The 26,117-nt window shown below is 41.2% G+C and overlaps 1 protein-coding gene across 1 annotated transcript in view; it reads right to left on the bottom strand.

Moving 5' to 3' along the window:
- MED23 (mediator complex subunit 23) overlaps positions 1-26,117 on the bottom strand; it is a 365,264-nt gene that overhangs the window by 287,054 nt on the left and 52,093 nt on the right. The window contains exons 4-6 of the mRNA XM_076210243.1: positions 20,365-20,497; positions 15,193-15,375; positions 14,803-14,908 (exon numbers count right to left, since the gene is read on the bottom strand). Of these exons, the coding sequence (XP_076066358.1) occupies positions 14,803-14,908; positions 15,193-15,375; positions 20,365-20,497 (422 nt within the window). The remainder of the gene's footprint in view (positions 1-14,802; positions 14,909-15,192; positions 15,376-20,364; positions 20,498-26,117) is intronic.

Genomic DNA, 26,117 nt, shown 5'->3' with positions numbered 1-26,117 from the left:
CACCATTCTGTGTGGAAAGCTGTTCTTTTTTCAGGTCGCTTCTATAAATGTCCTTTTTGAGCTTCTTTTCATGTCCCCTTGTATTTCTCTTATCCCAATTTAGTAAGTCTTCTCTCTCAAGGACTTCCATGCCTCTCATGATTCTATAGATGGTCAACAAGTCATTTCTTTCTCTTCTTTGTTCCAGTCAGTAATTCCAGTTTTGACAATCTCTTCTCACATGACATTTTGAAACGTGTTGGGGTCATCTTCTAAGTTGCTCTTTGGATTCTTTCAATTTTCCTTATATTCTTTTTAGTGCTGGGTGACCATAGTGTTGCTGCATATGTCTTGGCCTTATTAGTGTGACTAGTATTTTCTTCATCATTTCTTCATCCAAATGGGTAAAAGCCACCTTTATTGATCTTAGTAAGTTGTAGGTTTCTCAAAAAATTTTTTTTATCTGTTTATCAGGGGTCATGTTCTTTGTGTTAATTACTCCCAGGTCTTTTTCTGATCCCACTTTCTGTACTTCCTTTGTACCAATTTTGTGTTATCCTGATATTCTTTTTCTTACTTTTCCCAAATTCCATTATGCTACATTTCTTAATATTCAAGTCCGATTCCCACTTCTGACTCCATTCCCAAACCATGTTCAGATCTCTCTGCAGCAACTCACAATCTGTTTCAGTATCCACTTTCCTCTGTAATTTAGTGTCATCTGCAAGAGGCTTATGTAACATTCCACACCCTCATCCATGTATTTATCTTTATTTACCTAGTTGTATCTTACGGGAGGACGAGAGCTATGCTCATAGTGACCTGTTTTCGTATCTCTCCGCATCCAGGTTATTCTTAAAATCATGTATAGTTTTGGCATTCACTGTTTCTCCATTCAGTTTGTTCCAGACATCAATCACTCTATGTGGGAAGCTATTTTTTTTCAGGTCTCTTCTATAAGTGTCCTTTAGTTTCTTTTCGTGTCCTCTTGTTTCTCTTCTGTCCCACTTTAATATGTCATCTCTATCGAGGATTTCCATCCCTTTCATAATTCTGTAATGGTCAATAAATCACCTCTTTCTCTTCTCTGTTCCAGTGTTGACAGATGTAGTTTCTCCAATCTTTGTTCATATGTCAGATTTCCCAGTGTACGTGGCATTTTTGTCGCTGGTCTTTGGATTCTTTCTAATCTTCTTATGTTCTTCTTTGTGCTGGGTGCCCACAATGTTGCGGCATATTCTAGTTTAGGTCATCAGTGTAACCACTATTTTTTTAACCATCTCCTCATTTATGTAGTCGAAGGCCACTTTCATTAATCTTAGTAAGTTAAAAGTCTCTCCAAATAATTTGTTGACGTGTTTGTCAGGTGTCAAGTTGCTTGAGATGATTACTCCTAGGTCCCTTTCTGAATTGACTTTTTTTGACTTCTTTGTTTCCAATTTTGGAAGAAACACAAGAGGCCATGGAAAGAAGCTCAAAAAAGACAATTATAGAAGAGATCTGAAAAAGAATGGCTTTCCCCACAGAGTGGTATATGTATGGAACATATTAGATGAAAGAACAGCGAGTGCAAAAACATATACATACATTACATATACCAAAGGCTTTTTTCCCCTTACAAGGGAGGTAGCCAAAAAGAAAAAGTTACAAAAACCATTCCCACCTATTCCATCCCTAATACACTCCACTCCCCTCCACCCTCCCTCTTATCTTGGTACCTCCTGGATGACGGGTCATCCCTGCATCCTGTCCACTACCCTGGGTCAGAGGCAGTGTCGCAAGACACAGCACATCCACAGCAAGGCCGCTTCATTACATCAGCAACCCCCCCCCTCTCCGTCCCCTCATAAAGAAAAGGAGAAGACGGGGAGAAATCCCTTCAGGCTTCGTCAAATTTTTCTCACACATACTACCTCACCCCCCATCCCCTCAACGATTCCACCTCATGCATCACAACATCATCCATATACAACCATTCTCCATTCACCCCTGTCTTCTGTCCTCTCCCGTCCTTCCTCTACAGACATTCCCCTCTTCCCCAAAGCCCCTTTCACCCCATCCATCTCATCTTAGGTCGCCCCCTCATGTTCACTCCCTTCACATCTGCCTTCCACACCTCTTTTACTAGTCTTTCTTCACTCGTTCTTTCTATGTGTCCAAACCATCCTAATACTCTTTCATCCACCCTATCTCCCAACTCCCATACCACCCCTGTTCTCCTCCTCACCTCCTCATTTCTCACTCTATCTAGCCTAGTAACCCCTATCATACTTCTCAGACACCTCATCTCAAACACATTCAAACTCCTTTTCTCTTCCTCTCTTATGCTCCATGTTTCTGCCCCGTACAGTCCTGTTGGCACAATCACTCTTTCATTCAATCTCCTCTTAGCATCCATTCCCAAATGTCTATTTCTCATTACAGTTTTTAATCCACCAAGGCATTTACTTGCTTCTCTCAATCTACATTCTACCTCCACCTCCACTCCACCCTTTCCTGCCACATTCGCACCCAAGTCTCTAAAACTATCCACTTCCTCCAGTCACTCTCCCTTAACCCCTTCCATACAGTGCCGCATACGTAGGCGGCATGAGGAGCAAGTGGATACGCGAGGCTGCCATATCGGCGTCTTGATTATATTTATTGTAGTTGCCCCTGCGTAATGACATACTCTCTAAACTGTCTTCATCACATTTTCTATGGTTATCAAAATTCATGGGTGAAAGAGAGAACGATTGATATAAGCAGTGACTATATTTTATGATGCGAGTATTATTACGACACATCGTATGTCTGGCAGCTAATGCTGCCTGCGAGATTTAGAACCATACTGAAGAGGTTAATGCTCACTTCTAGTCTGCTGCCACTTTCACCCCTTGTACATCTCATCACCTTACTCTTACCCACATTTATCTTTAGCTTTCTTTTTTCACACACTCTCCCAAACTCTGTCACCAACTTCCTCAGTCCCTCCTCTGATCCTGCTACAAGTGCAGTGTTGTCCGCAAACAGCAACTGGCTCACCTCCCACTTTTCTCCATTTTCTTTAACCATCTCCAATCCCTGACCCACCACCCTTGCATTTACCTCTCGCACCACCCCATCCATTTAGAAGTTGAACAGCCAGGGCGACATAACACATCCCTGACGAAGTCCCACCTTTACCTCAAACCACTCACTCTCTCCATTTCTAATCCTGACACATGCTCTACTACTCTCATAAAAACTCTTGACAGCTCCTAGAAGCTTTCCTCCTATCCTGTATATCAGCAAAACCTCCCACAGTGCCTTCCTTACAACCCTGTCATACGCCTTTTCCAGATCCATAAAAGACCAAAAAAACGTCCTTACCTTTTCCTATAGCTTTCTCACATATCTGTCTTACCACCACAAAAATCTGATCTACGCAACCTCTACCTGTCCTAAACCTACACTGTTCCTCGCCAATCACTCCCTCTGTTCCTCTCCTAATTCTCTCAATCAAGATCCTCCCATAAGCCTTCCCAACTACACTTAACAAGCTAATCCCTCTGAAACTACTACAATCACACTTGTCCCCTTTTCCCTTGTAAAGTGGAAGTATACAGGCACTCCTCCAGTCTGGCACTCTACCCTCTCTCCAGCAAACATTAAATAACCTCACCAGCCAGTCCACCATCACTGTACCTCCTTTTTCTAGACATTCTGCATGGCATCCGTCCAGACCAGGTGTCTTACCTGCTCTAATCATCTTAACAACTGCCTTCACTTCATCCTTCCTTATTTCTCCTCCATTTTCCTCACTCATCATGGTCATTTTCTTAGCACTTCCCACTGCAACTATCTTTCCCTCCTTATCCTCCTTCACATTTAGCAACTCCCTAAAATATTCTGCCCATCTTCCCCTTACTACCTTCTCTTCCATTATCATCTCTCCATCTACACCTTTTACCTTTTCTTCTCTACTTGATTCACCTCCTTTTCCGACATGGAAGGAAACTCAAAAAGGACAGTTATATAAGAGATCTAAAAAAAAGTGTGTGCAAAAACAATACAAGAATTTAAGAGCAAACTTGATATGAAGAGATACAAAGTCAAGACACCACGAGCATAGCTCCCCTTCCTGTAAGATACAACTACGTAAATACACGTAGTAGGTAGTTGTATCTTATGGGAAGGGGAGCTATGCTTGTGACATCCTGTCTCTGTATCTCACCATATCTAATTTGCTCTTAAATTCTTGTATTATTTTTGCACACACTATTGTTTTGTCTAGTTTGTTCCATACCCCCTGTTTTTTTCATGTCTCTTCTATAACTGTCCTTTTCGAGTTTCTTTCCATGTCCTTTTGTGTTTCTCTTATTCCAATTTAGTAAGTTGTCTCTATCAAGGACTTCTACATACACACATATACCAAGGCTTTTTCCCCCTTACAAGGGAGGTAGCCAAAAAGGAAAAGGCATAAAATCATTCCCACCCATTCCATCCCTGAATACACTCCACACCCCTCCACCCTCCCTCTTATCTTAGCACCTCCTGGATGACGGGTCATCCCTGCACCTTGTCCACTGGACTTCTACACCTTTCATAATGCTGTAGATGGTCAACAAATCACTTCTTTCTCTTCTTTGTTCCAGAGTTAGTAGTTCTAGTTTTCACAATCTTTCTTCATATGACATTTTTGATAATGTTGGGGCCATCTTCATAATTGCTCTCTGGATTCTCTCAATTTTCTTTATAATTTTTTTAATACTGGGTGACCATAGTTGCTGCATACACCAATTTGGGCCTTTCAGTGTGACTAATATTTTCTTTACTATTTCTTCATTCATGTAGTAAAAGCCACTTTTATTGATCTTGGCAAGTTATAGATTTCACCAACAAATTTGTTTATATGCTTATCAGGGGACATATCTTTTGTGATGATCACTCCCAGTTCTTTTTCAGATCCCACTTTCATTACTTCTTTTTCGCCAATTTCATATTGTCTTGACATCCGTTTTTTTACTTTTTCCAAATTCCATTATGCTACATTTCTTTACATTGGAGTCTACTTCCCACTTCTGACTCCATTTCCAGACCCTATTCAGATCTCTGTAGTAAGTCACAGTCCATTTCAGTACTCACTTTCTTTAACAATTTTGCATCATCTGCAAAGTTCATGTAACATTCCACACCTTTGTCCATGTCATTCACATAACAAACATTATTGGGGCCAATACTGATCCTTGTGGAACTCCACTAGTTACCTCCTCCCAAGAAGAACTCTTATCTCTGAGTACTACTCTCATTTTTCTTCCATGTAAAAAATCCTCCATCCATTTCAGTAGTTTTCAAACTTTGTATCCCTCCTATGGTTTCAAATCTTCTTAATAGTTTCTTGTGAAGGACTTTATCAAAAGCTTTTTGTAGATCTAGGATGGTATTTGCTAAGATGGGAGGGAGGGTGGAGGGGTGTGGAGTGTTTTTGGGGATGGAATGGGTGGGAGTGATTTTGTGCCTTGCCCTTTTTGGCTACCTCCCTGGTAAGGGGGAAAAAGCCTTGGTATATGTGTGTGATGTGAGGATGGTATTTGCATTGTGAGTGGGGGGGGGGCATGGGCATGTCAAGAAAATTTTCCCTGTCGGCTATGTTGGGAGGAGGAATGGGGTTTCATTTCTCATGAGGGGGGGGGGTGATTTTTTCCTTCCCCACACATAAGGTCCTGATGGGGCTGGAATGAAACCTTCCCATTTCTTGACCCTCTCCCTGCAGTATGAAGCCTTGACCCTCCTGACCGAGCATGCCACATTCCAAGCATGCTTGATGGGGTGTATGTATAGCCCTGACCAGCAAGGCAGGGGTGCAAGTTAGTCGTCTTAGCTGATAGCCTTTCATTACATGTTATCATTACTTATTGTAATAAATTATTTGTTTATATACATATACCAAGAGCTTTTTCCTCTTTATAAGGGAGGTAGCCAAAGTCAAAGGCACAAATTCACTCCCAACCATTTCATCCCCACCTACTCCACTCCCATTCACCATACCTCTATCCCCCTTAGCAACTCCTGGATGATGGGTCATCCCTGCATCTCTCCCAATGGCCTAGGTCAGAAGCAATGCAGCAAGACACAGCACATCCATAATGAGGCTGCTTTATCTAATTGGCAAACTCCCCTCTCTGTCCCCTTGTGCAGAAAAGATAAGACAAGGAGAAATCCATTCGGGCTGCATCAAAATATCATTCACACATGCTCCCTTCCCCCCCATCCCCCACCCACTCCTTTCCATGCATCACAGCATCATCCATACACAACCCTTCTCCATTCATCCTTATCATCTGTCTTCTCAATTCCTTCCTCAACAGACATCCCCCTCATTCCCAAAGCCCCTTATACCCCATCCATCCATCTCATCCTTGGTCACCCCCTCATGTTCACTCCCTCCACCACTGCCTTCCACACTTCTTTTACTAATCTTTCTTCACTTACTTTCCATGTGTTCAAAACATCCCAATACTCTTTCATCAACCCCATCTTTCAACTCCATTTCCACCCCCGCTCTCCTCCTCACCTCCTTGTTTCTCACTCTATCCAGACTAGTAACCCCTACCATACTTCTCAGGCATTTCATCTCAAACACATTTAAACTCTTCCTCTCTTATGTTCCATCTTTCTGCCCCACACAGTGCTGTCAGCACTATCACTCCTCCTAACCAGATGGAATTGCAAACTGGATACTAAAGGAGTGTTAAGAAAAATTGGTAGATAAGATATACATTATAGTAAATTGCTTGCTTAAAGAAGAAAAATAACGGAAGACTAGAAAAAGGCCAACACCGTACCAATGTATACAGAAGATAACAAGGAAGGCCCCCAAAATTACAGACTGATTTCCCTTACAAGTACTATAGCCAAAATGTGTGAAAAAATTATCATAAATAGATGGACAAAACATCTGGAAGATAACAACATAATAAACCCGAGACAGGTTGGATTCAGATACAGAAGATCATGTGCCACAAATTTTATCTGCTTTTACTCAAGACTAATAGATATAATACAGGAAAAGGATGGATGGGCTGACTGTGCTTTCCTAAATCTACAAAAAGCTTTTGATAAAGTGCCACATAGAAAACTATTAGGAAAACTGAAAACCATATGAGGAGTACAAGGTAAACTATTGGCATGGATGGAGGATTTCCTGCATGGAAGAAAAATGAGAGTAGTGCTCAGAGATAAAGGTTCTACTGACTCCAATAATGTTTGCTATTTATGTCAATGACATGGATGAGGGTGCAGACATCTATATGAACTTCTTTGCTGATGATGCAAAATTATTAAAAAAAAAAGTGAGTACTGAAATAGACTTAGTTGCTGCAGAGAGATCTGAACAAAATTTGGGAATGGAGTCAGAAGTGGGATGTGGACTTCAACATCAAGAATCGTAGTATATTGAAATTTGGAAAAAGTAAAAAGAGGATATCAGGACAATATAAAATTGGTGAAAAGGATGTAAAGAAAGTGGGACAAGAAAAAGACCTGGGAGTAATCATCACAAAGGACATGTCCTATGATAAACAGATCAACAAAATTGTCGGAGAAACCTACAACTTGCAAATCTAAGTGGCATTTACAAAGATGGCCCCAACACTTTCAGAACTATCATACAAAGTGAGACTGCCAAAACTAGAGTTATCAACCCTGGAACAAAGAAGAGAAAGAGGAGACTTGTTGACTATAGAATCATGAGAGGAACAGTCCTGGATAGAAAAGACTTACTAAAATGAGATACGAGAAATACAAGAGGACATGGAAAGAAACTTATATAGGACAGTTATAGAAGAGACCTAAAGAACAGCTTTCCCCAAAGAATGGTGGATGTATGGAACAAACTGGATGAAATGATATGTGCAAAAACCATACATGAAGTTAAGAACAATTAAGATACTGCGAGATACGGAGACAGGACACCACAAGCATAGCTCCCTTTCTTGTAAGATCTAACTAGGTCAATACAATCTCCTCTTAGTATCCATTCCGAGATGTCTATTTCTCATTACACTTTTTAATCCACAATGGCATTTACTCACTTCTCTCAATCTACATTCTACCTCCACCTCCACTCCTCCCTTTCCTGCCACATTCACATCCAAGTATCTAAAACTATCCACTTCCTCCAGTCTCTCTCCCTTAATACTCACTTATGGCCTGCTGTCACTCTCTCCCCTTGTATATCTCATCACCTTACTTTTACCCACATTTATCTTCAACTTCTTTCTTTCACACACCTTCCCAAACTCTGTCACTAACTTCCTCAATCGCTCCTCTGATCCTGCTACAAGTGCAGTGTCATCAGCAAACAACAACTGGCTTATCTCACACTTTTTTCCATTTTCTTTAACCTTCTCCAACCTATCCACTACCCTTGCACTCACCTCTTGCACCAGCCCATCAATGTATAGATTGATCTGAGTTGATGCCATCTAATATTCTTTGCATGAAGTTTATTAGAAGAGTGTTTGTGGAGTGTAGTGGCCTAAAACTGTGTTGCGATTCAGCAAGGGGAATATGTGGTTAGATAAGTTGAAGTATGAGGCGTTCAATGACTTTGGAGGGGGTCCAGACCACCTACAGAATGAAACAAAAGTCCTCAAATTCAAAGATCACCTTGACATGAGAGGCACACAAACACTTGCTGCAGCCTCCACAAACACAACACACCCACTACACTACATAGCAGAACACACACACACACCAAGAAATATATATATATAAAAAAAAAATCTATATCACACAGAAAATACTCTCTTCTCTTCCTCCAAAACCACCAAATACCAGCCTCCGAAACATATTCATAATCACATCACTCACTGCTCCATTAACACACTAAAAGACAACACATTGCTGCATGCCTGACCCCCTGATATCCATCCCTCTGAATCCTCTCTCCCACGAAAGGACAGAGTCCACTTGGCCAGACTGCAATGCGGCCACCACCCAGCCCTTCTAAGCTACCAGAAGAGACTGGATGACCGCATAGGATGTAACACTTCACCCCATACTATTCAAAACGTCATGGAAGACTGCATTATACACAATCACACACACAAACAACACAGCATACACTCTATAAAGGATTTATGGGAAAACCCTGTTTCGGCCGTGGCATTCCTTGGGGAGACAGGACTGCTCAGACAGACTGTCTAGGGAACAACAGCAACAGCCTCTACCACAGTAACAAAATAATACAGATTTAGTAGTGGCAGGTATCAAACAATTATATTCACCAGAGGTGTATGCTTCAACAGCCAAACCAGCCCTGGCCACCGGCTCTACGCAGGTGGCACCGATCCCCAAGAGGAGCTACGCCTGCCTTGGGGAGTACCACAATCCTTTTTCTCAACATGCAATGTTATGTTTTTTCTGCACCGAGGGGTGATTTTCCGGCGATCACCCCTCTTCTTCTACTTTTAGCCGGAGACGTAGAGAGCAATCCTGGGCCCACCACAAAATACACATGCCCAACATGCTCTAAACCCATTACTTCGAGCAGACAGACAAAGGGCTCAGTTCAGTGCAATATGTGCAAAAACTGGGCCCACCTCACTTGTACAACACTTGCTGACACAAACCAATACACAAACACTTGGACATGTTCTACCTGCCCTCCAGTAACCCCACTCCAACCTCCCCAACCACAGCCAGCACCCTTACCCACTCCCAATTTCCCTTTGCCCTTATCCCCAATCAGTACTCCCCTTCCTTTGTCCCCAATCTCTCCTTTCCCCCCCCCCTCTAACCCAGATCCTATACCTTCCCCATTAAAACCCTAACCTCAACCACAAACAGCAACATACAACACATAAAGAACACACAACATCAACATATTACAACACAACATTGACGGTATTAACACGAAAAAACATGAACTCGAACACTCTTAAACAACACAACATACACATTGCAATTATACAAGAAACAAAACTAAGACACTCACACAAAACACCATCATTTCATAATTACACCACCATCAGACAAGACTGGACCGACAGCAATGGCGGTGGACTCATCACTCTGATCCACCACTCCATCTGTTTTGTGGACACAAGTGCCACAACCAAAATTCTCCTCCCTACCACAGATAACACTACAGAAATCCAATCCATTCGAATCCACACAGGCAACAAATCAACACTGACAATAGTTAACATGTACATTCCTCCCCCAATCATCCCCCACAGTTCCAAACACCTTCAGGCCTCAATTTAGCCAACTAACCTCAATCCCCAACCTGATCATGGGTGGTGACTTCAACGCCAAGTCATCTGTCTGGTATGTCGACAACCCTGACACAGAGGGCTTGATATACAGACTCAGTTTGACTCATTGACTATCATGAACAACACACATAATCATACACATATCCCACACCAAGCCCTATACACTCCCTCCTCTCCTGATATCACCTTTTGCTCCCCCTGCCTAACCCCAACAACATCATGGAGAGTGGTCGGAACCCTTGGTTCTGACCACCTTCCAATCATCATCACCACCAAAACAAGATGCACCCCAGTTGGCCACAGACACACATACACCAATTACAAGAGAGCTAACTGGGAAGCTTTTACTGAAGAGACAGAACAACATTTTGAAACACTTAACAGTACACCAATCACAAACATAAACAATGCTGTGCACACTTTTCATACAATCATACAAAATGCAAACAAGAGATACATCCCTAGAGCCAACAGAAAATCACACAACCCCAACTTCACACCAGAAATCCAAGGCCTCATCAGACAACGAGACACACTTAAACACAATACCCCCACACCTATCCCTCAAAACATAGCAGACCAAATACAAACACTAAATACTGTGATTGCCAATAAAATACACGAACAAAAAACACAAAATTGGAAAAACTTTATCAATACACTTGATCACAAAACAAACACCAGCAAATTGTTCAAAACACTCAACAGCATTACACTATCCAACAGTAACACAACACGCTCTCACGCAGCAATAATCACAACAACAGACAATCTACCCTCAAACAGACAACAAGCAAACACACTCATAAATCATTTTGCACAGACAAGCCATCTCACTTCTCACCCTGATGACCGACGCACTATTCGACGTAAGAAAGACTTTCCCACAGACTCAGACTATACACCCTTCATAGACAGTCAGACAAAACACATAATACATAATCTCAAGCACTCATCTGCCTGTGGCCCTGATAACATAAGTAACATCCACCTAAAACACATTGGACCACAAGGTATACATGCACTCACAAACATTGCAAACTACAGCTATTCACACAACACTATACCCGACATCTGGAAGCATGGTAAAATAATCACCATTCCAAAACCGAACAAAGACCCAACAATCCCAACATCGCACCGCCCAATCACACTTCTCTGCACCCCCTCTAAAGTCATTGAACGCCTAATACTTAACCTCTTCACTCCGGGGCACATCGCACGTCTGGCAGCATTAGCTGCCCGACGTGCGATGTTGCGTCATAATAATCGCATTATAAAAAATAAAGTCAGTGCTCAATCGTTCGTTCTCTTTCACCCATGTATTTTGATAACCATAGAAAATTGATGAAGCCAGTTTAGAGAGAATGGAAATTACGTAGGTACGACTACAATAAATATAATCAAGATGGCGATGTCGGCATCATCGAGTACCCACTTGTTCCTCATGCCGCCTATGTAGGCGTCACCGTATGGAAGTGGTTAAACTTGTCACACCACATATTCCCCTTGCTGACTCACAACACGGTTTTAGGCCACTACACTCCACAAACACTCTTCTGATAAACCTCACACAAAGAATTTTAGATGGCATCAATTCAGATAGGCCCCACCACACAACACTTCTTATAACATTAGACATTAGTAAAGCTTTTGATGCTATCCCCCGCCACAACCTAACAAATAAAATATATAACACTGACATGCACAATAACACCAAAAGATGGCTGGCCAATTATCTGGCAGGTAGGAATGCTTACGTGTCATATAATGGCCAATCATCGCACATCAGAAACATTAAGAATGGAGTACCACAGGGTTCTGTTCTATCCCCCACGCTCTTTAATCTATACATGCATGACTTACCCACACCAGACACCTCAGAAATACAAATCTCTTCCTACACAGACGACATAACAATCACATGCACACATCGTAACACAGACAAAGCTGCAGAAATAATCCAGCCATACCTTGATACACTCAATACATGGTTCATCACAAACAGACTCAAAATAGCTCCAACCAAATCTACAGCAACACTTCTCACCAACTGGACAAAAGAACACAAATACATACCTCATCTCTACATCAAGACAAAAGAACACAAATACATACCTCATCTCTACATCAACAACACTCTAATACCACACACAAACACACCAAAAATTCTTGGTGTAACATACGATACATCCATGTCTTTCAAACAACACATCACAAACATAAAAAACAAATGCACACCTAGACTTAACGCACTTAAGTCAATCGCTGGAACAACATTTGGACAAAACAAAGAAACTAATACAACAATATACAAACAATGCATACACTCAGTGATGAATTATGTGAGTCCTGCATGGGCTCCTAATCTCAGTGAGACACACCACAACACCCTTCAAATCATACAAAACAAAGCCCTAAAAACAATTACAGGCTGCACAAATACAACACCTACAGACCATTTACACCATGAAACAAAAGTCCTCAAAGTCAAGGACCACATCGACATGAGAGGCACACAAACACTTGCTGCAGCCACCACAAACACATCACACCCGCTACACTACATAGCAGAACACCCACACACACCAAGAAACATTAAAACAATACCCAAAGACCTGTATCACACACAGATACTCTCTTCTCTTCCTCCACAACCACCAAATACCAGCCTCTGGAAACATATTCATAATCATATCACTCACCACTCCATTAACACACTGAAAGACAACACACTGCTGCATGCCAGACCCCCTGATATCCACCCTTCTGAATCCTCTCTCCCACGAAAGGACAGAGTCCACTTGGCCAGACTGCGGTGTGGTCACCACCCAGCACTTCTAAGCTACCACAAGAGGCTGGATGACCGCATTGTGAACAGCTGCCCAGGATGTAACACTTCACCCCATACCATACAACACATAATGGAAGACTGCATTATACACAATCATGCACGCAAAGAACACAACATACACTCTATAAAGGATTTGTGGGAAAACCCAGTTTTGGCTGTGGCATTCCTTGGGGAGATGGGACTGCTCGGACAGACAGTCTAGGGAACGACAACAACAACAACAACAACAACAACAGCTTCAATCAATCAAGTTCCCATTAGTGTTAAAGGTCAGATATCAACAGATATACCATTCGCTAAAAATCATCGTATTGCTCGAAAAAGTACTTTTTAAAAGCATACAAATAAAATTTTTACCTATTACAGAAGAATTTATTCAGAAAATTCACTTTTAATTGCGCCTCGCATACCACTTTTCCGAAGTCTAGTTGTTCAGAATAACAATATTGTTTGTTTGGCAACTGTGACGTCACGAACGCGGAATTCCCCGAACCTTTCCCGAAGCGCACGGGCGGAATGTTTAAAGGTCAGATATCAAGACTTCAATAACTTTTTGTATTTACAGTTTAATTTACATAGAAAAACATACTGACAGTATTCTATATAATTCCACCATCTACATCTTATCAAATTTGGCAAAAATCAGTTTTGTCTTCATTTCATTGCGTCGTCTGCTATTCGAAACATTCCGCCCGTGCGCTTCGGGAAAGGTTCGGGGAATTCCGCGTTCGTGACGTCACAGTTGCCAAACAAACAATATTGTTATTCTGAATATCTAGACTTCGGAAAAGTGGTATGCGAGGCGCAATTAAAAGTGAATTTTCTGAATAAATTCTTCTGTAATAGGTAAAAACTTTATTTGTATGCTTTTAAAAAGTACTTTTTCGATGATTTTTAGTGAATGGTATATCTGTTGATATCTGACCTTTAAGGTCAACCAATTCTATCTATATAGAATATGGAGGAAGTAAACTGTCAAGGCATGCACCTACTCCCACCCATTCCACTCCCATCCACCACCCTTGTTAACTTCTCATCTGGGTCAGAATCATTGCAAAAAGACACAGTTCTTCCACAGCAGGGCCGCTTCATTTACACAGCAACCCTCCCTTCTCGTCCCCTCATGCAGAAAATAGAGAAGTTTGGAGAAATTCCTTTGGGCTATGACAAAATGATATCCATACACAACTATCACCAATATGGTGGGGGTCAATCAATAAAATGAATAACACTGTCTAATATGTGTAATAATAAAATGAGGATAGTGTACTGCAAAATTAAGTTGATTAAAAAAATTCCATTGGTTATATATCTGACAAAATGAAAACATATCATACTCCTTGGCTATTACATGTGAAGGGTGGCAATTTGCTACAGTAAAGTAAAATAAAGAAATCTGCTTCAAATGAAAAATAACAGAATTATTTCTGCTCCTAATAACATTTTAAAACTTGGCTCTATCTATTTATCTACACAAGGGCTTCTTCCCCCTTATATGAGAGGTAGCCATTCAAGGCACTCCCACCCATTCCACTCCCATCCACCACCCTTTCCCCCTTATCATCTTAGCTCCTCATGGATGAAGGGGCATCCCTGTCTCCTGCCAACTAGGAATGATTTATAGAAAACAAGAGATAGGACCCCATGAATGCAAGTCTTTTCCTGTATCCTAGAATCAAGCAAATAGTGGAATTTCATCTAGTCTACCATTATTACTAGCCTCACCTGAATGTTCCACAATGGGCCTAAGCTTTGGTCTACCTACAATGGTAAGCATTTGTGCGGCTCGACGGAACTTGTCCACAAAATCTGTCAGTAAACCTCCAAGTCTCTGGAAAGCAATGAATATCAATCAATCATAATCCTGAACATCTCAAAAATCTAATTTTTCAATGTAACAAAACCTACACTAGAAAAGAAGAGAGAGAGAGAGAGAGAGAGAGAGAGAGAGAGAGAGAGAGAGAGAGAGAGAGAGAGATTGATGAGAGAGAGAGAGAGAGAGAGAGAGAGAGAGAGAGAGAGAGAGAGAGAGAGAGAGAGAGAGAGAGAGAGAGAGAGAGAGAGAGAGAGAGAGAGAGAGAGAGAGAGAGAGAGAGAGAGAGAGAGAGTCCTTACCCAATGTGGCCAGCTCTTGTAGTCTGGATACAGTTTGAGAATTTCATTCACAATGAAGTAGCCCGGCAGAAGAGAAGCATTGCGGTCAAAGATGAGTTCAAGTACTTCACACAATGCATTGATCAATGGAATTTGAGAGCACTTTATATTTGGGGGTAAAAATTTTGCTTTTTCCAAGCACATCTGTGGGGAGAAATAAAAATAACAGTTGTTGCTCTGAGTTTCACTAATTGGTAACCCATGGATCCCCAGCAGCCAGCAGATTCTAACAGATTCCTCTGATAAAAAAAATTGTACTATTGTCTGCATTGTTTAGAATAGATATTTTTCTGTATCAAGGAAGAGGAGGAAGAGGAGGAGGGATGGAGGAGAAGGAGGGTGAAAATGAAGATAAGGATGAAACTGAGGATGAAGAGCAATGACAATGGGCAATGACAAGGTAGGATGATGAGGAGGAAGAGAAGGAGATGGAAGAGAGGGTATAGAGGGAGAAGAGGGAGGAAGAGAGGGAGGAGAAGGAGGAGAAGGAGGAGGAGCAGGAGAAGATGGGAAAGAGAAGTAATAGAAGGAAGCGGAGGAAGAGGAGCAGGAGGAGAGAGAAGATGGTGATGATGATGAGAACAATGAGGAGGAGGAGAACAACGACGAGGAATATAATGATGACAAGGAGGAGAAGCACAGCAGTAACCAGTTCATGTTTCTCCTTATGGGAGTAAGTGGTGGTGGTGGTGGTGTGTGGGGGTGGGGGGGATTTGATAATTGGGGGAAAAATAATACATACATATACCAAAGGCTTTTTCCCTCTACACAGGGGGTAGCCAAAAAGAAAAAGGCATAGAAACCACTCCCCCCTATTCCATTTCCTATATATTCCACTCCCCTCCACCCTCCTCCCTCCCTTTTATCTTGGCATCTCCTGGATGATGGCTCATCCCTGGATCCTGTCCACTGCCCTGGGTCAGAAGCTATGTCACAAGACAGCACATCCACAGCAAAGCTGCTTCATAAATTCAGCGACCCCCCCTCTCTGTCCCCCCCCATGCAGAAAAGGAGAAGACAGGAAGAAATCCCTTTGGGCTGCGTCAATTTTTTTTCTTATACATAGTTCCTCAGCCCCCATCCCCCACTCACCCCCTCATGCATCACAGCATCATCCATACACAAACCTTCTCCATTCACCCCTATCTTCTGTCCTCTCCCGTCCTTCCTCCACAGACATTCCTCTTTTGTAGTGCCCCTTTCACCCCATCCATCCATCTCATCCTAGGATGCCCCCTCATATTCACTCCTTCCACCTCTGCCTTCCACACCTCTTTTACTAATCTTTCTTCACTCATTCTTTCCATGTGTCCAAACCATCCTAATACTCTTTCATCAACCCTATCTCCCAACTCCCTTTCCACCCCCGTTCTTCTCCTCACCTCCTCATTTCTCACTCTATCTAGCCTAGTAACCCCTATCATACTTCTCAGGCATTTCATCTCAAACACATTCAAACTCCTCTCTTCCTCTTTCATGTTCCATGTTTCTGCCCCATACAATGCTGTTGGCACAATCACTCCTTCATACAATCTCCTCTTAGCATCCATTCCCAAATGTCTATTCCTCATTACACTTTTTAATCCACCAAGACATTTACTCACTTCTCTCAATCTACATTCTACCTCCACCCCCATCCTCCCTTTCCTACCCCATTCATACCCAAGTATCTAAAACTATCCACTTCCTTCACTCTTTCACCCTTAATGCTCACTTCCAGCCTGCTGTCACTCTCTCCCCTTGTACATCTCATCACCTTACTTTTGCCCACATTTATCTTCACCTTCCTTCTTTCACACACCTCAAACTCTGTCACTAACTTCCTAAATCCCTCCTCTGATCTTGCTACAAGCGTAGTGTCTCCAGCAAAAAACAACTGGCTTATTTCCCACTTTTCTCCATTTTCTTTAAACATCTCCATCCCCTAACCTACTACCCTTGCATTCACCTCTCACACCACCCCATCCATGTAAAGATTGAACAGCCAGGGTGACATAACACATCCCTTATGAAGTCCCACCTTTACCTCAAACCATTCACTCTCTCCATTTCTAATCCTAACACAAGCTCTACTACTCTCGTAAAAACTCTTGACTGCTCTTAACAGCTTTCCTCCTATCCCATATATCTGCAGTACCTCCCACAGTGCCTTCCTGTCTACCCTGTCATAAGCCTTTTCCAGATCCATAAAACTCCAAAAAACATCCTTACCTTTTCCTATAGCTTTCTCACATATCTGTCTTACCACAAAAATCTGATCTGATCTTTAACCACTTCAGTACGGGACTTAAATCTCGCGGGCAGCAGCCAATGCCAGCCGTATGACGTAACGTAATAATATTCGCATCATAAAATATAGTCGCCGCTTATATCGATCGTTCTCTCTTTCACCCGTGAATTTTGAAAACCACAGAGAATGGGATTCAGGGCGCATTTGGGAGAATGTAAAAACACAGGGGCGACTACAATAAATATAATCAAGACGCCGATATGGCAGCGTCGCGAATCCACTTGCTCCTCATGACACCTACGTGTGCGGCACCGTATGGAAGGGGTTAAACATCTCCATCCCCTAACCTACTACCCTTGCATTCACCTCTCACACCACCCCATCCATGTAAAGATTGAACAGCCAGGGTGACATAACACATCCCTTATGAAGTCCCACCTTTACCTCAAACCATTCACTCTCTCCATTTCTAATCCTAACACAAGCTCTACTACTCTCGTAAAAACTCTTGACTGCTCTTAACAGCTTTCCTCCTATCCCATATATCTGCAGTACCTCCCACAGTGCCTTCCTGTCTACCCTGTCATAAGCCTTTTCCAGATCCATAAAAGACCAAAAAACATCCTTACCTTTTCCTATAGCTTTCTCACATATCTGTCTTACCACAAAAATCTGATCTACACAACCCCTACCTGTCCTAAACCTACACTGTTCCTCACCAATTACTCCCTCTCTTCCTCTCCTAATCCTCTCAATCAAGACCCTCCCATAAGCCTTCCCAACTACACTCAACAAGCTGATCCCTCTGAAACTACTACACTCACACTTGTCCCCCTTTTCCTTGTAAAGTGGAACTATACAGGCACTCCTCCAGCACTCTAACCTCTCTTAAATAAACATTAAATAACCTCACCAGCCAGTCCACCATAACTGTACCTCCTTTCTTCAGACATTCTGCATGGCATCCATCCAGACCAGGTGCCTTACCAGCTCTCATCATCTTAACAGCTGCTTTCACTTTCATCCTTCCCTATTTCTCCTCCATTTTCCTCACTCATCATTCTCATTTTCTTAGAGCTTCCCACTGCAACTACCTTTCCCTCCCTATCCTCCTTCACATTTAGCACCTCCCTAAAATACTCTGCCCACCTTCATTTCACTGCCTTCTCTTCCACTATCATCTCTCCATCTGCACCTTTTACCTTTTCTTCTCTACTTGATTCACCTCCTCTTTCCCTTTTAATTTCCTTCCAAAACATCTTTTTATTGCTTTCAAAATTTTCTGTCATAATTTTACCCCATTTCACATCTGCTCTCCTCTTTGCTTCCTTTATCTTATGCTCCAATTTACCTTCTCTTTACTTTGTACCTTTCATACAATTCCCTAGTCCCAATTTGTAGCCAATCTATGAATGCCTGCTTCTTTTCTTCTACACCTTTCTTTGCTTCCTCATCCCACCACTCACTACTCTTCCTTCTATTTCTTCCCACCCTCCTTGTTCCACACACCATCTTTGCACACCTTACGACTCCCTCCTTGAACCATCCCCATTCCTCCTCCACTCCTAGTTCTATTCTATTCTTTACTCCCTCCCACTCCTCTTTCAGCTTCTTCTTATACTCATACTCCTTTTTTTCCTCATTTAAGCAGTTTACTCTAAGTACCTCCCTACTTTCTGCCCTTTTCCTCTTTCTCCACCTATTCTCCACTCTCAATTTACCTTCCACCAGGAAATGATATGATATTCCCCCACTCTCTCCCCTTAGAACATGTTCATCCTTAACTCTTCCTACCATACTCCTGGTCACCACTATATAATCCATTAATGCTCTATCTGCCACCCTTCCATCCACCACCCTCTCCCATATGTACTTATGCTTGACTTTCTTCCTAAACACTGTATTTGCTATCATCAACTCTTTCTTCTCACAAATATAGTGCCTATCTCTTCCCTTTTACTCTCATCTGTACCACATCCACGCACATTAAAAGACCCAAACCTTAGAGTACTGGTTGGAAAACTCCCAGACCCTCTTATGCCTTTACTTCTTTTATTACGAATGTCCCCTTTTGGGGCTACAGGTAGTAGGACTCCTAATCCCATCCCCCATCCCATTTTTTGTTGCCTTTTACGACTGAAGTGGAAAGACTTGGTGGTAGCATTCTCTTTCCCAACCACAGGGTCGGCAAAAAAAGGAAATGAATATTCAGAGAAATGGTACAGGACAGTAACAAGGAGTTGGGGGACAGCATAACGGAGGGATAGTCATAGTATAAAAGTGTCATAATTTCTCTATGAACAGAGTTTTCCTCTATCACAGACAAAATGTGTGGCTCTGGTCCGTAGGGGCCCCCATATAGACCCTAAAGTATCAACTGCATGCTACTTTGCCACAATAACATGCAGCCAATACCCCAGACGGGGAAAAATAATAATTGAGCAATATCTTTTGCTTTGTACACAGACTGAGTGCCATTCCCTCCTGGAACACAACTCCAGATGGAGGTAAGGGTATCTGATAGACACTGAAGATGGGCATCAGGGAGATGACTCTCTCTGACATCCACCTCACAGGATCACCACTAGCTGGTCCTGGTAATATATAAGTACGACTGAAACAAATCCCAAAAGATACTCATTACAAATGATCCTCCTTTCAAATACAATACTATTATTTTCAAATTATAAAAATAGAAACCATTATCATTTCACTATATAATCCTACATGTTCATACCTTACAAACACAACACCCCACTTGCCTGAAGTGCTTTAAAAGATCCCATATGACAAAAGAAAAGCCTGGACATATAAAATAGGTTGAAAAACCCTCATGTTGATCTTTCACACAAAGAAAAAATAATCAACTGAAGAAATCTAACACAAAACTGCAGGATACTTGCCTTCATAATTTCCCTTACACCTTTATAATCAACTCCAGATATGACCTTCTTGATGAGTACAAAAGATGTCATCCAAAATACATCATAGTCATGTGTTAGGTGTTCATTGGCGAGGAGTGCAACACACACTTGTCTAAAATCATGAAAGATTCATATGATAAGCAACACCATTACACTTTAAGAAATGGGTATAATTTTTACACAAGTTCTCACTGACTAAAGTTTTGTGAAAAAATCTGCTCAAATATGCAAATGTATATTTAAAGTAATGGGTTCATGAAAGAATACTGGAGTGGTTTGGGCTCATGGAAAAACTGAGTGAGGAAAGACTAGCAAATGTGTGGAAACCAGAGTTGGACGGAGTGAACTTGAGGGGAAGACCAAGAGATGGATAGATAGGGTAAAGGGGGGCCTTGAATAAAAGATGAATGTCTGTTGAGCCGAGAAAGGAGAATGCAAGATGGGTATGAGTGGAAAATGGTTGTGAGTGGTCTATAAATTGACACAGTCCAAAGGGATTTCTCCTCATCTTTTCTATTTTCTCATGATGGGACAAGGAGAGAGGGTCACCATATAAATGAAATGGAGTCCTGCTATGGATGTGCTGTATCTTGTAGCACTGCTTTTAACCCAGGCAGTGGGCAGAGATGACCCTTCCTCCACAAGGAGCTATGATAGAAGGGAGACAAATGGGTGATAGATGGAGTGGGATGGGTGGGGATGGGTACATGCCTTAGCCGGCTACCTTCCTTATAAGAGGGGAGAGGACTTTTGGTACAGAGATACATCAATCTTAAATCAAGACACAGGGAAGAAATAGCCAAACTAATAGTGGGTGGTGAGGTCATTAAGAAGGGTTCAGCTCAGGCAGAAATAATGAAAGTTTTCAATTTGTCTTCACAAAAAGTAATTTTTCACAGGAAGTTAAGGTATACAAAAATTGAAGAAATTAGTCTAATATCAGCATCAGTAAAGTAGAAGTAGTCAAGCAGATTGAAAGACTTAAAGCTAAATCCCCAGGTCCAGACAAAAAATTTCCAAGAATGCTAAAGGAGTGTAAATTTGAAATCTGCAACTAGTTGACTGAAATATTTAATAAATCAGTAGACACTGGTTTTGTGCCTACTGCTTGGAGGCAAGCAAATGTTGTTCCTATTTTTAAGAAGGGAGTTAGATCGTCTATATGCAACTACAGGCCAATCAGTTTCACATCGGTTATAGGAAAAATGCTTGAATTAGTAATAGTAAATAGATTCAGAGAACACATCGAAAGACATAATTTAATTCGTGATTCACAGCATGGTTTCTCCAAGGGTGAGTCATGTGTGACTAATCTTCTATCATTTTACACTAAAGTATATAAGGTGTCAGATAACAACGATAATTACTATATTATTTACCTTGACTTTAGCAAAGCGTTCAATAAGGTGCCACACCACAGACTACTTAACAAAACAAAACCCCATGGCATAGGAGGAAAAGTGTTAGAATGGATTAGAGTTTGGATTAGTAACAGAAAACAGCGGGTCACCATAAATGGAATAAAATCTAAGTGGGGCAATGTTACTAACAGGGTCCCCCAGGGCTCGGTTTTGGGTCCCTTATTGTTCATTATGTACATGAATGACTTAGACGACTGGATAAATAGTGATGTTAGTAAGTTTGCAGACGACACTAAAATAGGACATCTAATTAGGTCAGGAGATGACACAGAGATTCTGCAGGATGATCTTAACCCCTTCCATACGGTGCCGCACACGTAGGCGTCATGGGGAGCGAGTGTATTCGCGAGGCTGCCATATCGGCGTCTTGATTATATTTATTGTAGTCGCCCCTCCATAATGACATTCTTTCTAATTCTTTTGTAATCGCATTTTCTATGGTTATCAAAATTCACGGGTGAAGAGAGAACGATCGATATAAGCGGTGACTATATTTTATGATGCGAGTATTATTACGACACGTCGTACGGCTGGCATTGGCTGCTGCCACCGAGATCTAAGTCCATGACGCCTACGTGTGCGGCACCGTATGGAAGGGGTTAACAAATTGTTCACATGGTAAGTGAAATGGTAAATGGACTTCAATATCTCTAAGTGTAGCGTGTTAAATGTAGGGCTACACAACCCAAAAATAGATACAGCTTAGATAACACACTGTTAGAGAAAACTGAGTGCGAGAGACTTGGGAGTTCTAGTGCGTCTGGACCTTAAAACCAGGAAGCAGTGCATTAGCACCAGGAATAAAGCTAACAGAGCATTAGGTTTCATTGATAGGACCGTAACAAATAGAAGTACAGAGGTAATTATTAAACTCTAGCAATAGTTAGACCCATCCTTGACTATGAAGTACAGTTTTGGTTTCCGTCCTACAGAATGGACATAAATTCACTAGAATCAGTACAGAGAAGAATGACCAAAATGATACATGGACTCAGAAATTTGCCTTACGAAGAGAGGCTTAGGCACCTTAACTTACACTCTCTGGAAAGACACAGAGTGCGGGGTGATCTAATAGAGGTGTTCAAGTGGATCAAAGGCTTTAACAAGGGTGATACAATCAAGGTCATCATATTAAATCAACAGGGCAGGACTCGCAGTAATGGGTATAAACTGGACAAATTTAGATTTAAAAAGGAAATTGGAAAGAATTGGTTTACTAATAGGGTGGTCAACGAATGGAATAAACTTAGTAACCATGTAGTAAGCGCTGAAACTATCAGTTGTTTTAAGAAACGATTAGACAACTTTATGGATGGGGATGACAGGTGGTGATGGATACGGAGCTGCCTAGTGTAGGCCTTATGGTCTCTTGCAGTCTCCTTCATTCTTATGTTCTTATGTTAATAATATGAGGGAAATTACAAGCTATACTAATATGTTTGCTGATGATGCAAAAATTATGGGAAGAGTGAAAAATGAGGACTGCAGGCTATTGCAAAAAGGTCTAGGCACTATATTTGCATGAAACCAGGAATGGAAACTCAATTTCAATGCCAAAAAAATGCAAAGTATTAGAAATGGGTGATATCTCTAAAAGACAACCTTTAAAATATTCCTTGGGAATAAAATCTGTGATAAAAGCAAATGGGGAGAAAGATTTGAGTGTTAACTAAAGACAGCCTGTCACTTGACATACATATCAGTAGGGTTGTGGAAGAGGCCTAGGGAATGATGAAGAACATTAAACTGGTTTTCCACTATATGGATGATAAGATGATGGAGGAAAAAAAAAAAAAAAAAAAAAATGACCTGTCTAAGGTTAGAATATGCATCTGAGGTATGGTCCTCACACAGAGTGAAGGATATAAGCAAGACTGATAGAATACCAAGGATAGCAACCTATCTGGTCCCCAGCCTCACAGATAAACCTTATCAGGAGAGACTTGAAACACAGGATCTGCCCATATTGAGAGATTAAAGAAAGAGATGATTTGATTACAGTATTCAGATTGATAACGGGGACATACTGCACTGACAGAAGATATCTCTTGTTTAGGGCTGGAAGAGCTTTAAAAGGTCATGAGAAGAAACTGAAAAAGAATAAATATTTGAAGGAAATGAAGAAATATATCTTTCCATACTGATGTATAAATACTTGAAACAGCTTAGAAGGTAATATAGTCCAAGCTGGAATACATGAATTTAAATGTAAGTATAAGGGAAATAAGAATGTAACCCCACCCACTGCAAGGATCAATTTCAATATAGCAAAACAGAACACCTGCACATTAGGGCCGCCAAAGCTGGTTTACCCTCATCAATTATTTTACACAGTGACCCTCCCTCCTTGTCCCTTCACACATAAATAGAAGAGGAAAAATCCCTTCAGGCAGCATCAATTTATTATCCATTCACAACTATTCTCCACTCACAGCTATCTCTTGCTTTCTCCCTTCCCTCCTCAAGGTCCCCTTCACCCCATCCATCCATCTCATGCTTGTTATTTCTATCAAGCTCACTCCATCTACTTATGCTTTAAACATTCTTTTTTCTAGTCTTTCCTGGTTTTTTTTTCATGTGCCACAAACCAAATCAGCATTCTATATGTAACTACAGGCCAATCAGTTATAGGTAAAATATTTGAATCAATAATAGTTGATAGATTTAGAGATCACATTGAGAGACATAATTTGATTCGTGACTCACAAAATGGTTTCTCCAAGGGTAAGTCATGTGTGACTATCTTCTTTTTACACTAAAGTACAGTAAGTCCTCGTTATATGGTACACATGCGTTCCTGAAAACCTTACTGCAAATTGAAATTACCATATACCGAACCCATTATAACATGTAATAATAGGATATGACAGACGTACGTTCTCCCTGCTCTTTCCACTTCAAAACACGAGCGGATACAGTATCTGTGAATTTTTCTTACCGTAAATAGAATCGAGTGTAGTAATTACCAAATACTGTAACTGTGAATTTACTGGATAAAGAATTACTGTATAAGGAAGACTCACTGTATATAAGGTGTCAGATAACAATGATAGTCATGATGTTATTTACCTTGACTTTAGCAAAGTGTTCAACAAGGTGCCCCACTAGAAACTATTAAATAAAGTAAAAGCACATGGCATATGAGGAAGTGTTACAATGAAATAGAGTTTGGATCACTGACAGAAAACAGGTCACGATAAATGGTGTAAAATCCAAATGGGGGAGTGTTTCTAGTGGAGTTCCCCAGGACTTAGTTTTGGGTCCCTTATTGTTCATTATGTACATAAATGACTTGGACAATGGGATTAATAATGATGTTAGTAAGCTTGCAGACGACATTGAAATAGGACATCTAATTAGGTCAGGAGACGCTGCCGAGATTCTGTATGATGATCTTAACAAATTGTTCACATGGTCAGTGAAGTGGCAAATGGACTTCAATATCTAAGTGTAGTATGTTAAATGTAGGGCTACACAACCCTGAAAGCAGATATAGCTTAGATAATACGTTTTTAGAGAAAACTGAGTGCGTGAGAGACTTAGGAGTTCTAGTGAGTCCGAACCTTAAATCCAGGAAACAGTGCATTAGCACCAGGAATAAAGCTAACAGCATTAGGTTTCATTGCTAGGATGGTTACAAATTGAAGTGCAAAGGTAATCATCAAACTCAATCTAGCATTAGTTGGACCCATCCTTGACTATGCAGTACAGTTTTGGTCTCTGTCCTGTAGAATGGACATCAATTCACTAGAATCAGTATAGAGGAGAATGACCAAAATGATACATGGACTCAGAAATTTTCCTTATGAGGAAAGGCTTAGTCACCTTAACTTACACTCTCTGGAAAGACATAGTGTGTGGGAGTGATCTAATAGAGGTGTTCAAGTGGATCGAAGGCTTTAACAAGGGTGATGCAAATGAGGTCATCATATTAAGACAGCAGGCAGGACTTACAGTAATGGATTTAAATTAGACAAATTTAGATTTAAGGAAATAGACAATAAGTTTACTAATAGGGTGGTCAACAAACTGAATACATTTAATGACCATGTACTGAGCGCTGAAACTATTGGTTGTTTTAAGAAATGGTTAGACAACATTATGGATGAGGATGACAGGTGGTAATGGACATGAAACTGCCTAGCATAGGCCTTATGATCTCTTGTAGTCTCCTTCAATCGTATGTTCTTATTTTCTGATCTACCCTATCCAACAACTGTTTCTACCCTTTCTTCTGCCCCACATCCAAATTTCTCACTTCATACAATTCTTGTAACAACAACTCTCAAACACTTCATCTCAAATGCATTT

The sequence above is a fragment of the Oratosquilla oratoria genome, chromosome 27 (genome assembly GCF_046742065.1).
Source record: "Oratosquilla oratoria isolate Oo_2021 chromosome 27, ASM4674206v1, whole genome shotgun sequence".
NCBI lineage: Eukaryota > Metazoa > Arthropoda > Malacostraca > Stomatopoda > Squillidae > Oratosquilla > Oratosquilla oratoria.
Note: the sequence above shows the minus strand (reverse complement) of the source record. Positions and strands in the feature narration are given on the sequence as shown.